This window comes from Vespa velutina, chromosome 18 (assembly GCF_912470025.1).
Source record: "Vespa velutina chromosome 18, iVesVel2.1, whole genome shotgun sequence".
Taxonomy (NCBI): domain Eukaryota; kingdom Metazoa; phylum Arthropoda; class Insecta; order Hymenoptera; family Vespidae; genus Vespa; species Vespa velutina.
In genome coordinates this window covers 3,624,848-3,638,466 of record NC_062205.1, presented here as the reverse complement: position 1 = coordinate 3,638,466, position 13,619 = coordinate 3,624,848, and the positions used below count along the sequence as shown (strand labels likewise).

Sequence of the window (13,619 nt, the reverse complement as noted above, 5' to 3'; positions counted from 1 at the left end):
TGCGTGGTTTCGTACGAAGATCATGGGTAAATTGACGAACTCGTCGAAGAGAAACGAAGTCAATGTTACTTACGTTAACGACAACGAATATAGTATTCGGCTGATACGTTGGTTATTGACATTAATTGGTGCTTGGCAATCATCTGCGACAAAGACTTCAATTGAAAAATTACATTCTATAATTTTGATCATTCTTTCTTTTTCTTTAATATGCTTTACTTTTGTACCGTGTACTTTGTACGCTTTCCTCGAGGAAAGAAACTTGCAAGCGAGAATGGAGGCTCTCGGTCAAGTGAGTTATTGGCTCATGGGTGCCATCAAGTACAGTTACATCTTGTTTCATCGAGGAAACGTGCGTCGGTGTTTTGATCACATCGAAAGAGATTGGCGTATGGTTAAAAGATCGAAAGATCGTGACATCATGTTGGCTCATGCCAATAGTGCTCGTTATTTTATCCTCGTTTGTACGGGTTTTACTATTGGCGGCGTTTTGATTTATAATCTGGTCAAAGGAATGACACTTGTTCCTGTTTCCATAGAAAATCTTACGGTCTACTTGCATCCGTTACCTTGTCCTTGCTATAGCAAAGTAGCGGACACGAGATATAATCCGGCTTACGATATCGTATATGGACTCCAACTGTTCTCCGGTGTTATCACCAGCTCCATCTTCGTATGCGCTTGCAGTCTCGCTGCGGTCTTTATTATGCACGCCTGTGGTCAACTGACGATGACGATGGCATGGATGAAAGATTCCTTCTCAATTCCTTCGATCGAATCTACGAATTATCAACTTTCAGACATTGTCGGACTCCACGTGCGCGCTTTGAGGTACGAAAGAGAGCTAAAGATAGCTTTTACAAAACTCTACGAGATACGAAGAAATCCATTGATTACAGTTTTATAGAATATATAGAGAACGTGATTAATCGCATATGTCTCGTCGAACTTTTGGGTAGCACATTAAATATGTGTTTGCTGGGATATTTTTGTATCACGGTATGCCAAGATTCGATATAATACACGATTAATGTATCATTTTTACTATTGTATGCGTAATCGCAACACAGACAACTCATCTTTATTATCATTTAGATCATTGTAAGGCGATAGTCTAAAAAAGTAGTGACATTTCCGTATCTGTCTAGTAGACATTTCGCACCTACATATATATTCGTCGTTTCTCTACGATATCTTGAAAGGAGCACATGCTTTCGTTCAGATTATATTCCTCCGTTTTACGTTTAAAAAGTTTCGTATTTTTCAGGAGTGGGAGAACAACGATACGAAAATTACCATAGGATACTTTCTTGTATTTATCTCCATGATGTTCAATATTTTCGTATTTTGTTTTCTTAGCGAGAAACTCTCACATCAGGTAGCGTCTAATACTTAATCGAAATTATTTATATAGTAAAGACGACTCGATATCAAATTAGATTTTTTAATAGTGCATGCAAGTAGGTGACGTCGCTTACGCATGCGATTGGCAACTTCTTCCTGATTGCACAGCACGCGGATTTATTTTAATAATACTTAGATCCAATTCTGTGGTACGATTAACTGCCGGAAAATTCATGCAAATCTCTATTATCACTTTCGGCGATGTGAGTAATTAATAATATAAATGAAATTGATGATACTGCGTACGACGGATGCGGTTGAATGAATCTGAAAGATCAATTTTTCTTTTAGGTAATAAAAACATCTGCGGTATACTTCAATATGCTACAAAAAATGACATAGAGTATTTTACGTAGTATAATTACAATGAGACATTTATAAAAAAAGAAAAAGATATAGAAACTTTTATTCGGCAAATAAATTAGATTCCTACGTAATGAAAATTTTTATGAATTATAAATGAGAGTTCCAACGAAATTTTTAGTACTCGAGCAATTTATAATAATAATAAAAAAAAAAAAAAAAACTTTAATCCTTAATAGTTAAATATTTTGTTACATTAGTCAAAAATAAAAAAAGAGCACATAAATAATAAAATTGTACTCACACACATTATTTGAGACATAGTCGATTTAGATGATAATAAGATGGTGATACGTAAATTCCGTTAGCACTATTTTTTAGATCATTGTCATAGTAAAATTTACATTCTGTAACGAATATAAAAATGACCAAAAAGGTTAAAATTTATACAAAACAAAATCCCTTTGAATTCTATGAAAGTAACAACAAGAAGATAGAAATATTTCATCTTAAATAATATAAAGGCTCACTTTGCTGTAATAAAACATTTAAAAATATATATTGGTATGACATGAAAAATACATAAGTATAGTACAAATTTTCTAAACACAAATAAATTTTCAAGCAAATCGAACTATGATGAAAAAAAAAAAAGATTATTATCTTTAAAGCTGAGAAAAGCACTATTGATCAGTGTATATTCGACGCACATATGGTATTGTAGGAGGAAAGAATCTATCGTCAATCACTCGTTGGTAATAGATGGTAAGTATGTCATACTTGCGCAAGCGCTTATAACGAAACAAGTAGCAGTGAGTTGCTGCCGAGGAACTTCAACTTCAATAGTGCAAAGCGTTTCCTTGCGCGATCATGACGACTGCCATCAAGAAAAGCAACGTAAAGAGCAATTATAAGGCTGACGTTAATTACAGTCTTCAAGTAAATCGTTGGCTTTTAAAACCAATTGGTATTTGGCCGTATCCAGCGACAGCTTCAACGTCAACGAAAGCTTTCTCTTTTATTTTATTTTTAATATGCATTGGAATTTTGATATTTTCGATAATATCCTGTATACTGAATATCATATTTGAGGAGGAAGATCCACAAGTCAAATTGAAGACGATAGCTCCGCTCAGTTATTGGTTATTATCGTCAGTAAGATATTGTACCCTTCTGATTCGAGCTAATGATATACGTCGATGCGTAGATCGCATAGAAGTTGATTGGCGAATGATCAAGAAGATCGAGGAACGCGAAACAATGCTGAGATGTGTGAAAACTGGCCGATTCATTGTTTGTTTCAGTGCAGCTTTCATGCATGGTGGAATTTTTGCTTTTAACATTCTCAAAGGAATTACACCGGTAATCGAGATCATTGATAACGTCAGTGTCTCAATCTATCGATTACCTTATCCGTTTTATAACAAGATTTGGGATACGAATTTCACTCTAGCTCATCAAGTTATCCTTCTGTTACAATTCGTGGTGACGTTCATCGTTAATTCCGTAAGCGTTGGAGCCGTCGCGATTGCAGCTATGTTCGTTATGCACGCTTGCGGTCAGCTCGATATTATGAGATTATGGTTGGAATCTCTTGTCGACGATGTTAACGATAAATACGATTTGACGCAACGGAGAATAGGGGTCATCGTCGTTCATCATTTACGCATTCTCAAGTACGTATTCGAAATATCCTTTAAACGGTATTCCCTTGCACCAATACGTATGCATACCTAATATTATATTTCTTTCAGTTTTGTAACTTGGATAGAGAAAACCCTCAGTTTCATATGCCTCGTGGAAATATTTGGTTCCGTATTCAATATGTGTTTCCTAGGATATTATTGTATAAAAGTAGGTAAATTTGTTCTTTGAATTGAAAAGATCTTCGAACGAGTACTTACATATATACTTATTCTAATTATTTTTGTTTTTGTTTTTGCATCGGTTTCACTATCTCTTGCAATACTTTTACTTTTTAAACAGCAATTCAGTGAAAACGAATTTGGAACGACCGCCATTTACGGTACAATATTTATATCCGTAGCTTACAACATTTTCATATTTTGTTACATCGGCGATATTCTGTCGGAACAGGTAACCATTGTACATATAAAAAATTAAGTCTCTTAAAAGGAAAATAAATAAGCTTCGCACTGTGCACATTTTATAATCCTCGAAAATTATATCACATAAATATACGATCTACTTTGAATTTAATTTAATAGTGCAGCGTCATTGGTATAAAAGCTTACCTGATTAATTGGTACAATCTACCTGGAAAATCACCCCTTGGTATAGCTCTAATAATTTTAAGATCCTCTCGAGTAACTACTCTCACTGCTGGAAAAATGATTCCGTTATGTATGTCCACATTTAGCAACGTGAGTAATATGCAAAGAAGTAACGTCCATCGAACGTCAAGTCGAACTTATGATAAAAACATAATGCTACATTTTTGAACATAGCGCGCAAAAAGAAATTTTTCTTGTAAAAATTAATATATTTTTTATATCAATTAAATCGGCATTGCACCGCATAAATAATATTACGAAAGTATATTTAACGATTAATGTTTTAGGTCGTCCAGACGGCATTTGCATATTTGAATATATTACGTAAGGTAGTTCTCTAAACTAATTAAACTGAGTCTACAATAATATAGAAGAAATTCATACATAATTAATAATAACGAATTTCATTTTCTATCAATGCATATATGTATTCATATATACGTAAATATGTATGTATTTGTATATTAATCATAAAAGTGAAATATGTTGCTTTCATTCAATATGTATAAATATACATTGTGTATATTCTATTTGAAAAATATTATACGTACAAGACGAACGTAGATATTATTTTTATTTGTAAAGTTTGATTGAAGTTTACCCTACAGTAAAACAGTTATACTTTCTCCAGCGCGAATTGACTACGCGAAACATTCCCATAAAAGTGTACAATACCTTTACCCAATCCTTTCATTGTACGATCAGTAGAGCGGACGCACATGCGCAAGTCGAATTCCAAGGAATCAATCTATCGCAATCATTAAAGGTTTGCCAGTGAGTAAGTTGTTTCCGTACGATTCGCATCATGTTAAACGACAGCACGCTATCTGAAACATTAATATCATTCTCAAAGTTCGCTAAACAGGATTGGAGTTATAGCATTCAGTTAAATCGTTGGTTCTTAAAACCGATTGGAGCCTGGCCTCTCTCGTTAAGCGTTACTTTTCTAGAAAAAGTGATTTCCATCTGTTTGATGACTATCAGTAGCTTTTTGATAGGATTCCTGCTCGTACCATGTGCTCTATGCACGTTCCTTGATCGAGAGGGTGATCTCGACGCAAAAATCAAGATGATAGGTCCTTTGAGTTTCTGCGTTATGGCGGCCGTCAAATATTACATCCTGACATCCCGAGGAAAAACTATAGCAAGATGTATCCAACGTATTTGTGTAGATTGGGAACGTGCCTCGTATTATTACAAAGATCGTAAGATCGTCGTCGAGAATGCAGAGTTTGGTCGATTTTTGGTCATTTCCTGTGCAATCTTCATGTACGGCGGTGGTTTCTTTTATTGCACCGTGATGCCACTCTGTGCCATAAGAACCGAGATCATCGATAACAAAACCATAAGAGCACCATCTTTCCCGATTTATCGAAAGCTTATAGATCCACGGACCACTCCATATATCGAGATAGTTCAATTTCTGCAGTCTTTAGCTGGCTACGTAATCTATTCCGTTACGATAAGCGCATGCAGTCTAGCTGCAGTTTTTGTCATGCACACTTGCGGACAGCTTCAAATACTGATGTCTAAATTGGACGATCTCGTTGTTGGCGAGAGACAAACAAATGATCTTGATTCCTCGGACAAACGGATGGGAGACATCGTAAAGTATCATTTGCGAATATTCGAGTGAGTTCATCTTGATAATAATGACAATGATAAATTGAAAATAAAAGTATTTTTTTTTTTTCAATACAATTAACCATTTTACACTCGCCAATCTCTTTAGTTTTATATCTTGGATCGAAGAGCTCTTCAATGAGATATGTTTTGTAGAATTAGTGGGATGTACATTAAATATATGTTTTTTGGGATATTACCTTATGACGGTATGAAAATCAAGAATTTATGTGTTATTGGAATACTCGAAGGATTTTAGACAATCGTCAACTTTGAAACATTCAGTTTCTTTCAGGAATGGGAACGTAACGAAACAGTAGGAACATTGACGTATTGTACCTTGCTTGTGTCTTTAATTTTTAACATATTTATACTGTGCTACATTGGAGAGCTTCTTGCTGAACAGGTATTTCTGTAAAAAATTTATTCTGTTATTGTAATCCATCGCCATCCAATTTGTTTGACAGTGTAAAAATGTCGGTAAAACTTCCTACATGATGGATTGGTATCGTTTACCAAAAAAAAAAGCACTCGATCTTACACTCGTAATTGCTGTTTCAAACGCTCCTTTAAAGCTGACAGCTGGAAAATTATTTGAATTGTCTTTGGCTAGTTTTTGTAGCGTAAGTAACATTAAACAGTCAATGTTCTTTCACTTTTCATTTATTGTTATATTAACGTTTCAGGTAATCAAATCAGCCTCAGCATATTTGAACTTGTTACGTACTCTCACTAATTAATTTATTAATTTCTAACATTAATCGATCATCTAGAAAAAAAAAAAAAAAAAAAATTAAGAGAAGAACGAACGATTATTATCAAAGAAAATTTTAAAGCCATTTGCTAAAAAATTATCAATAAGATATTATTTATGAAATATACATAATTATCGTTAAATTATTCCTTTTTTTTTCCACATAACGTATGTATGTTGATCAATGTAGGAAAAACTTACGAATGAATATCTGATTTTTGGCAATATAGAAGCACTTCTTTTAGCACCAGTACAAGTTATCCTTGCCTTATAAACAAGTGGGACAAGTACATCTACTTGCGCTTACCACCTGGAATATTGTACCGCCCCTTGCGTGGCGCATGCGCTGTTATACCACTCGACAAACGCACGTTAGGAAATTGAACGACAACTTTCAGTAGTAATCTTTCTTCGAACACGATGGTCAACACATTGACATCTGTAAAAAATAGAAACTATAAGAAAGACCTAGATTATAGTACAGAATTGAATCGCTGGCTTTTGAAACAAATCGGTGTTTGGCCTGCATCGATCAATGCATCCTGGATGGAAATAATCTTGTATCGTTTCTTGAACGTACTATGCACTTCTCTTATCAGCTTTCTTATATTATCCGCATCTCTCTATATTATTATAGATGTGAAGGACATAGAAATGAAATTAAAAACGATCGGTCCTATAAGCTTTTGTCTGATGGTACTCGCAAAATATTGGTTATTTATAATACATGAGAAAGATATAAATCGTTGCGTAAGTCATATGGAGACCGATTGGAAAAATGTTAAAAGTGAAAATGATCGACAGATTATGATCGATAGTGCACTTTTTGGTCGTCGTATCGTGATAGTATCCGCGATATTTACGTACAGCGGTGTATTCTTTTATCAAGTAGTGTTACCTTTAACATCGGCCAAAGTAGTCATAGGCAACTATACGTTTAAACCACTGGCCTGTCCCATCTCCAGGATCTTCGTCGATGCTCGTCAAAGTCCAGCGAACGAATTGATGATACCATTAGAATGTCTTTGTGGTTTCGTCATGAACGCTGTCACTGTGGGTGCTTGCAGTTTGGCCGCTGTATTTGCTTTACACGCCTGTGGACAATTAAAGGTCATGATGGCCTATTTGAACAATCTCGTGGATGGTCAACCGGAAGAAAATAATAGCGTTAATGATCGATTGACCGACATCGTTCAACAACACGTACGAATTCTCAGGTAAAATATTTCTTTCATAATATCTCTCGATTAAAGTGATAAAAAATACGATTATATTAAGACGTTTTGTCTTTACTATGCCGTTAAAAAAGTAGTCATTAGCAACATTAATGTCTGTAGATCATTATATCTTCTTCCAGTTTCGTTACGTTTACCGAAGATCTATTACAGGAAATTTCTCTCGTCGAAGTATTAGGATGTACATTAAACATATGCTTGCTTGGATATAATCTTATTGCGGTATGCTCGTAGACGATTATTACGTTTTAAATCGTTCCCCAACTCTTTTGCTCTTCGAATCTTTGAAATCTCAAAAATAGTTACCTTGCATTCATTCTTACAGGATTGGGATAAAGGAGACATGGTCTCCGATATGACTTATATCGCATTGATTATCTCTTTTGCATTCAATATATTTATATTTTGTTATATAGGTGAAATTCTCGGCGAAGAGGTACAATTATATACATACATACATACATACATACATACATACGTATATATATATATATATATATATATATATATATATATATATATATATATATATATATATGATATGTAGATCCTGTATAACAGTTGAAAAAGCATCGTTAAATTATTTAATATCATTTTAATAGTGCAATAGAGTAGCCGAAGCAACTTATATGATCGACTGGTATAGACTAAGAGGAAAAAAAAGTCTCGCTCTTCTTTTAATAATTGCCATGTCGTCGTCTTCGATAAAATTAACCGCTGGAAAATTCGTCGAATTATCTATTAGTAGTTTCGGTGATGTGAGTTAAAATGAACAATAGTTTGCACATTTTCGATCTATTAAATATCATAAAAATATAAAAAATATGAATTCGTACAGGTTATCAAGGCATCCTTTGCATATTTGAACATGCTCCGAACAGTGACTACGTAAAAGATTGATAAAAATCTAAAAAATGAAAAACACACGTAGTGCAGTCATCGACATCGTAGAACAATAGTACGAGCCTCATAGTAATTAATCGTAAGAATTAGAATATATATTAGGCAATAGTCGGATAATTCAATAATATAAAATGGCAAATTTTTTTAGTTATGATGCAGGTGAGCTTACTAAAAGGCGAATAAAATAAACGTACTTGTCGAAAATCTTTCGTATGAAAAAGTATAAAAATTTCACTCGTTCTTTTAGGATTTCCTATTATGATCAAAAGTGACATTTATTATAAATACTAATAGATATATGCATATGATGTCACGTAAATATTTATTATTATAAATTAGTAAAGAGCATGATTAAATAAAATATTTACTTTATTAATTAATACGTTTCTTTTTTTTTTTTAACATACTATATTCGTATTTTTACTATTTCCTGACGAACTATTCACACGATAACTTTTTTATTATTATATAAAGCATTATTATATAAAATGAATTATTAGAATAGAAGAAAATTGTAGAGACAACTTACATAATTGATATCGACTTTAAGGAGGGAAATCTTTTGATGTCCTTAACATAGTTTGATATCCTTTAAGTAGTCCTGGAGACATATAACTTTTATTATTCATAAATCCTCAAGAAGCGTGATTTGTTTACTAATTCGTAAAAATAAAGATATATCTATGTATATGAGCGTTGTTATTTAATTTAATCAACAAATGACGTATAATTATCCAGTTGTCCTCATTATAAATAGAATTCTTACAAATTTCACGTTAGGAACGGAAGCTATTTTAAAAATCTTTTCAATAATCTACAATAGAACAACTGTTGTGGTATGTGCATATGGACGAATAGTAGCAGATCGAGTCTTCGTTTCTTTAAGAAATGCTATCTCGATGGCGCGCATGCGCTGCGAATAGTTTTGCAAATCATTAAATGTTAGCAGAGGAAGGAGCTTTCAGTACATATCGGTCTATAGCGAGAATAATTCGTAATGAAGTCTTATTGAGTTGTCTTAAACAATGTTCAATCCGAATTACAAAGAGGACATTAGATACGCAACTAAATTAAATCGTTGGTTACTTAAGCCAATAGGTATTTGGCCAAAATCCGTGGAAACTTCATGGATAGAAATCATTATTTCACGAATTGTTAACGCGCTATGTATCTCCTTTATCGGGTTTTTTTTTATCTCGATGAGTCTTTATCTTATCATAGACGTGCAAGACATACATGTCAGATTAAATAAAATCGGTTCGCTTACTTTTTGCATAATGACCTTAACGAAATATTGTTTATTAATAGTGCATGAGAAAGATATACGATACTGTTTGAACTACATGGAAATCGATTGGAAAAATGCAAGATGTAACAAGGAACGACAAATCATGCTCGATTGGGCAGATTTTAATCGTCGTCTTATTCTTATTTCGGCGACTTTCGCCTTCGGGGGTGTAATCATTTATCGACTGACAATACCATTGGTCTCACCAAGAATCGTTGTAGGTAATTTGTCCTTTAGGCCATTAGCATATCCCATTTCCAAGTTCGTCATGGATACTCGTCAAAGTCCGATGAACGAAATTATGATCTGTTTGCAATGTTTGGCCGGTCTCATCATGAGCGCAATTACGGTTGGATCTTGCAGCATGCTTACCGTATCCACTATGCATGCCTGTAGTCAACTGAAAATTTTAATGTCCTGGTTAAATTATCTCGTAACAAAACGACCCAACGAAACTAACGATGCCGAGGAAAGATTGGGCAACATAGTTAAACGACACGTACGAATATTAAGGTACTGAAAAAAAATTTCTTTGTTCTACGATATTTTCTTTTTCGTATCGCAAATTAATCAATCGAATGAAATATCCCGTATATTTTCTTTCAGTTTCATTTCATTTATACAACAATTTTTGCAAAATATTTCTCTCGTAGAAGTATTAGGATGTACGATAAACATGTGCATGCTTGAATATTATTTAATCATGGTACGCTTTTTACATTGTCTATTTACATATTTCTATTATTGCACCATAAATGAGAGATCATCTATGTTATAGGGATGGCAAAATGGCAATCATAGCATATGTTCAATGCAAAACATTACTTATACAACCTTAATATTATCTTTCGGATACAATATATTTATATTTTGTTACGTCGGTGAAATACTCGCCGAAGAGGTATGATTTTATTCCAATTTAAAGATGAAATTATACATTAATATCGACATTTATATATCGCAGTGCAAAAAGGTAGCTAAGGAAGCCTACATGATCGATTGGTATCGACTTAAAGGACGAAAAGGCCTCAGTCTCTTATTAATTATCGCTATGTCTTCATCGTCAAACAGATTAACCGCTGGAAAATTCGTCGAATTATCGATCAGCAGTTTCGGTGACGTGCGTATAATCACGTATTTTTTTATTACTTTTGCAAAATTATCATCGCAAGACCACACATAATACATGTATTACAGATGGTAAAGACATCATTTGCGTATTTGAATATGCTTCGTACGTTGACTTCCTAAAAGAATTGCACACTTAAAAAATTGAAACTCACTTTACATTATATTTCTGTAATATATAATATTATATAACATTATAACTATTGGCACAAAACTAGTAGATCATTAAGGCGTTACTTCTTCAAGTTTCTTTCTTATTCAATTTTATTTATATTCAATAACTATTTCTCATTATTGAATATTCAAAAATAATCTGCATCGAATCTTTAGGAAATGTTCTAAAGAATGTTCCTGAATGATATCAAATCCAGAAAAAAATACATCATAATATTCTATCGTAGCGTACCAACACAATAAAGTTGAATAACTACGGTAAAATTGATCGGTCTATTTCATAATTTCCTGCGCGAACGTAGAATCAGTCAACACATAAAAAGCCGTATTACATATATCCTTACCTATAATTTCTCCCCTCTCGTGTAAAGAAAGATAACGCACGCGCTAAAACTTCATACTCGGAAATGTATTGTCGAGGGGTTGTCAGTCAAGAATCGATCTTCAAAGATGCCAGGTAAAAAGGATCTTGTCGTTGATAATTCTTTGTCGATATCGAATCCGAATCATCAGAAAGATATAAATTATAATATCGAATTAAATCGTTGGCTCTTGAAGGCAACTGGTACCTGGCCCAGAAACAAAAATACGAGCTTGCTTGAGATACTTCTTTCTCGATTTTTAAACGTGCTACATACATCGTTAATAAGTTTCCTTTTAATCGGTACAGTTCTTTACATACTCCTGGACGTACAGGATATTCAGGCGAAGCTAAATAAAATTGGTCCGGTCACATTCACCACTGCTACCTTGATAAAATATTGGTTACTGATATTTCATGAAAGTGAAATTAAACATTGCTTGGATCACATAGAGATCGATTGGAAAGGGGTTAGGCGTCAGGAAGATCGACGGATTATGCTTGAAAATGCTCATATTGGTCGACGTATCGTTGGAATTTCCGCGTCTTTTGGATTCGGCGCTTTATTTCTATATCGTGTAATAGTCCCCTTAAATTCACCGAAAATGGTAATAGGTAACTTGACGTTCAGACCATTAGCCTACCCCGTTTCAAAAGTTATCATCGATACTCGTCAAACTCCGGCCAACGAGTTAATTCTTTTAATACAATGCATTTGTGGTTTCATCATGAGTGCTATCACAGTGGGTTCCTGCAGTCTGGTAGCCATTTGCTCTCTTCATGCCTGTGGACAACTGAAAATCTTAATGCACTGGCTAAATCATCTTGTAAACGGGCATAGCGATGAAAATGATACTATAGATGATCGATTAAGAGACATCGTTAAAAAACACGTGCGAGTATTGAAGTACATTGTTTCTTTTATACCAAGTCTAGAACTTTACACCGATGCTATGAGTGACCGTCATACAAGTGATCTTGCGTTCTTCCAGTTTCATCACATATACGGAAAATTCTATGAATGAAATTTCTCTCGTAGAGATCTTCGCGTGTACTTTGAATATGTGTATGGTTGGATATTACATGATTAGGGTAAATAGATTTCACTTTCTTCTTATTTCTTTTACATTTCTTCTATTCGCTTTTGAATATATAGTATTTTGAATTTATCGTTTCAGGGTTGGAATCACATCAGCACGATTAATATGCTTGCCTATGTCACACTCCTCACATCCTTTGTGTTTAATATATTTATCATTTGTTATATTGGTGAACTACTTACGCATGAGGTACGATTAAATGATTACTAAATAAAAATAATAATGCACCATCTATATGCATGAGCTATATTTAATTAAAATTTCTTTCACCTATATCATTTCATAAAATAAATATTAAATAAATACACATATGTAGTTGTATAAGTATGCAAATTTGAAATTCATATTTTAGCGCATAGGTAGAAAGTTATTTGAATATTAGAAATCATTAATACGACTAGCATTTTTTTTTGCAATGTGAAAAGTAGCTTAAACGTTAAATGTAAATACTTTAATGTAACGTGCGAACATAATCGTATAATAGTGCAAGAAAATGGCAGAATCGACTTACATGATCAATTGGTATCAACTTAAAGGAAAGAAAGCTCTTAGTCTCATTCTAATAATTTCGATGTCGTTATCATCGAGCAGACTTACTGCTGGAAAGTTCATCGAATTATCTCTAAAAAGTTTCAGCGATGTGAGTACCCAATTTTTTCTTTGTTCAAATTGGATTATCAGAAAAAAGAATTATATCTACGTAAATACATGTGCCATAGGTTATCAAAACTTCGGTCGGTTACTTGAATATGCTTCGTGCCATTACATCGTAAAAAAATATCTACAAATTTAATTAAAATTAAATAAAACTATGAAAATCGATCAGATATATTTCACAGTATCTATATGGTAAAACAGACAAAATCAATTAATAAAAAATCCTGAATGGTCATGAATGAATTGCATTATTTACTCATGACGGTATCAGTGGAAATTTTTTTCGAACTGAATCATTTGTCATATTTCTTATATTTTTCATCTATAATAGTTTCTTATTTAAGAACTAATAGAGCAGGTAATCAACTTTTCTTTGTATGAATGTATTAATTGCA

The 13,619-nt window shown here is 33.4% G+C and overlaps 5 protein-coding genes across 8 annotated transcripts; all 5 read left to right on the top strand.

The window, feature by feature from the left end:
- The first annotated feature begins 19 nt into the window (after nucleotides 1-19).
- On the top strand, nucleotides 20-2,280 carry LOC124955333. Its single transcript, XM_047509619.1, has 4 exons — nucleotides 20-831; nucleotides 900-999; nucleotides 1,268-1,378; nucleotides 1,452-2,280. Exons 1-4 carry the CDS (start codon nucleotides 23-25, stop codon nucleotides 1,617-1,619), a joined length of 1,188 nt encoding a protein of 395 aa, XP_047365575.1. The 5' UTR covers nucleotides 20-22; the 3' UTR covers nucleotides 1,620-2,280.
- Nucleotides 2,281-2,466: 186 nt separating this feature from the next.
- Nucleotides 2,467-6,425, top strand: LOC124955564. The gene is made up of 9 exons (XM_047510153.1): nucleotides 2,467-3,383; nucleotides 3,462-3,561; nucleotides 3,936-4,091; nucleotides 4,289-4,330; nucleotides 4,633-4,667; nucleotides 4,785-5,633; nucleotides 5,734-5,833; nucleotides 5,920-6,030; nucleotides 6,092-6,425. Exons 1-9 carry the CDS (start codon nucleotides 2,578-2,580, stop codon nucleotides 6,362-6,364), a joined length of 2,472 nt encoding a protein of 823 aa, XP_047366109.1. The 5' UTR covers nucleotides 2,467-2,577; the 3' UTR covers nucleotides 6,365-6,425.
- Nucleotides 6,426-6,430: 5 nt separating this feature from the next.
- On the top strand, nucleotides 6,431-9,055 carry LOC124955328 (odorant receptor 22c-like). Of its 4 annotated transcripts, XR_007102841.1 has the most exons (7): nucleotides 6,431-7,595; nucleotides 7,736-7,835; nucleotides 7,939-8,049; nucleotides 8,216-8,371; nucleotides 8,452-8,571; nucleotides 8,665-8,675; nucleotides 8,764-9,055. XR_007102841.1 is itself a non-coding variant. In XM_047509615.1 (5 exons), the coding sequence occupies exons 1-5, from the start codon at nucleotides 6,799-6,801 to the stop codon at nucleotides 8,503-8,505; spliced, it is 1,218 nt and encodes a 405-aa protein (XP_047365571.1). In that variant the 5' UTR covers nucleotides 6,431-6,798; the 3' UTR covers nucleotides 8,506-9,055. The 4 variants fall into 4 exon arrangements, 1 of the variants encoding a protein (XP_047365571.1); XR_007102839.1 differs by having other exon boundaries at nucleotides 8,665-9,055; XR_007102840.1 differs by having other exon boundaries at nucleotides 8,452-8,595; nucleotides 8,665-9,055.
- A 451-nt stretch (nucleotides 9,056-9,506) lies between these two features.
- On the top strand, nucleotides 9,507-12,303 carry LOC124955330 (odorant receptor 4-like). Its single transcript, XM_047509617.1, has 5 exons — nucleotides 9,507-10,317; nucleotides 10,411-10,510; nucleotides 10,583-10,705; nucleotides 10,769-10,924; nucleotides 12,212-12,303. The coding sequence occupies exons 1-5, from the start codon at nucleotides 9,542-9,544 to the stop codon at nucleotides 12,230-12,232; spliced, it is 1,176 nt and encodes a 391-aa protein (XP_047365573.1). The 5' UTR covers nucleotides 9,507-9,541; the 3' UTR covers nucleotides 12,233-12,303.
- On the top strand, nucleotides 11,367-13,576 carry LOC124955326. The gene is made up of 5 exons (XM_047509613.1): nucleotides 11,367-12,374; nucleotides 12,460-12,559; nucleotides 12,646-12,756; nucleotides 13,052-13,207; nucleotides 13,287-13,576. The coding sequence occupies exons 1-5, from the start codon at nucleotides 11,557-11,559 to the stop codon at nucleotides 13,338-13,340; spliced, it is 1,239 nt and encodes a 412-aa protein (XP_047365569.1). The 5' UTR covers nucleotides 11,367-11,556; the 3' UTR covers nucleotides 13,341-13,576.
- Nucleotides 13,577-13,619: the final 43 nt, after the last annotated feature.

Bases quoted from the DNA above. Each gene is read 5' to 3' on its own strand.
- LOC124955330 (XM_047509617.1), top strand. From the start codon at position 9,542: ATGTTCAATCCGAATTACAAAGAGGACATTAGATACGCAACTAAATTA. The intron at 10,511-10,582 runs GTACGCTTTTTA...TCTATGTTATAG, and splicing joins TTGAATATTATTTAATCATG to GGATGGCAAAATGGCAATCA. The intron at 10,706-10,768 runs GTATGATTTTAT...TATATATCGCAG, and splicing joins GTGAAATACTCGCCGAAGAG to TGCAAAAAGGTAGCTAAGGA.
- LOC124955564 (XM_047510153.1), top strand. From the start codon at position 2,578: ATGACGACTGCCATCAAGAAAAGCAACGTAAAGAGCAATTATAAGGCT. The intron at 5,634-5,733 runs GTGAGTTCATCT...CAATCTCTTTAG, and splicing joins TATCATTTGCGAATATTCGA to TTTTATATCTTGGATCGAAG. The intron at 6,031-6,091 runs GTATTTCTGTAA...TTTGTTTGACAG, and splicing joins GAGAGCTTCTTGCTGAACAG to TGTAAAAATGTCGGTAAAAC.
- LOC124955326 (XM_047509613.1), top strand. From the start codon at position 11,557: ATGCCAGGTAAAAAGGATCTTGTCGTTGATAATTCTTTGTCGATATCG. The intron at 12,375-12,459 runs GTACATTGTTTC...GCGTTCTTCCAG, and splicing joins AAACACGTGCGAGTATTGAA to TTTCATCACATATACGGAAA. The intron at 12,757-13,051 runs GTACGATTAAAT...ATCGTATAATAG, and splicing joins GTGAACTACTTACGCATGAG to TGCAAGAAAATGGCAGAATC.
- LOC124955333 (XM_047509619.1), top strand. From the start codon at position 23: ATGGGTAAATTGACGAACTCGTCGAAGAGAAACGAAGTCAATGTTACT. The intron at 1,000-1,267 runs GTATGCCAAGAT...CGTATTTTTCAG, and splicing joins TGGGATATTTTTGTATCACG to GAGTGGGAGAACAACGATAC. The intron at 1,379-1,451 runs GTAGCGTCTAAT...ATTTTTTAATAG, and splicing joins GCGAGAAACTCTCACATCAG to TGCATGCAAGTAGGTGACGT.
- LOC124955328 (XM_047509615.1), top strand. From the start codon at position 6,799: ATGGTCAACACATTGACATCTGTAAAAAATAGAAACTATAAGAAAGAC. The intron at 7,836-7,938 runs GTATGCTCGTAG...TCATTCTTACAG, and splicing joins TTGGATATAATCTTATTGCG to GATTGGGATAAAGGAGACAT. The intron at 8,372-8,451 runs GTGAGTTAAAAT...GAATTCGTACAG, and splicing joins CTATTAGTAGTTTCGGTGAT to GTTATCAAGGCATCCTTTGC.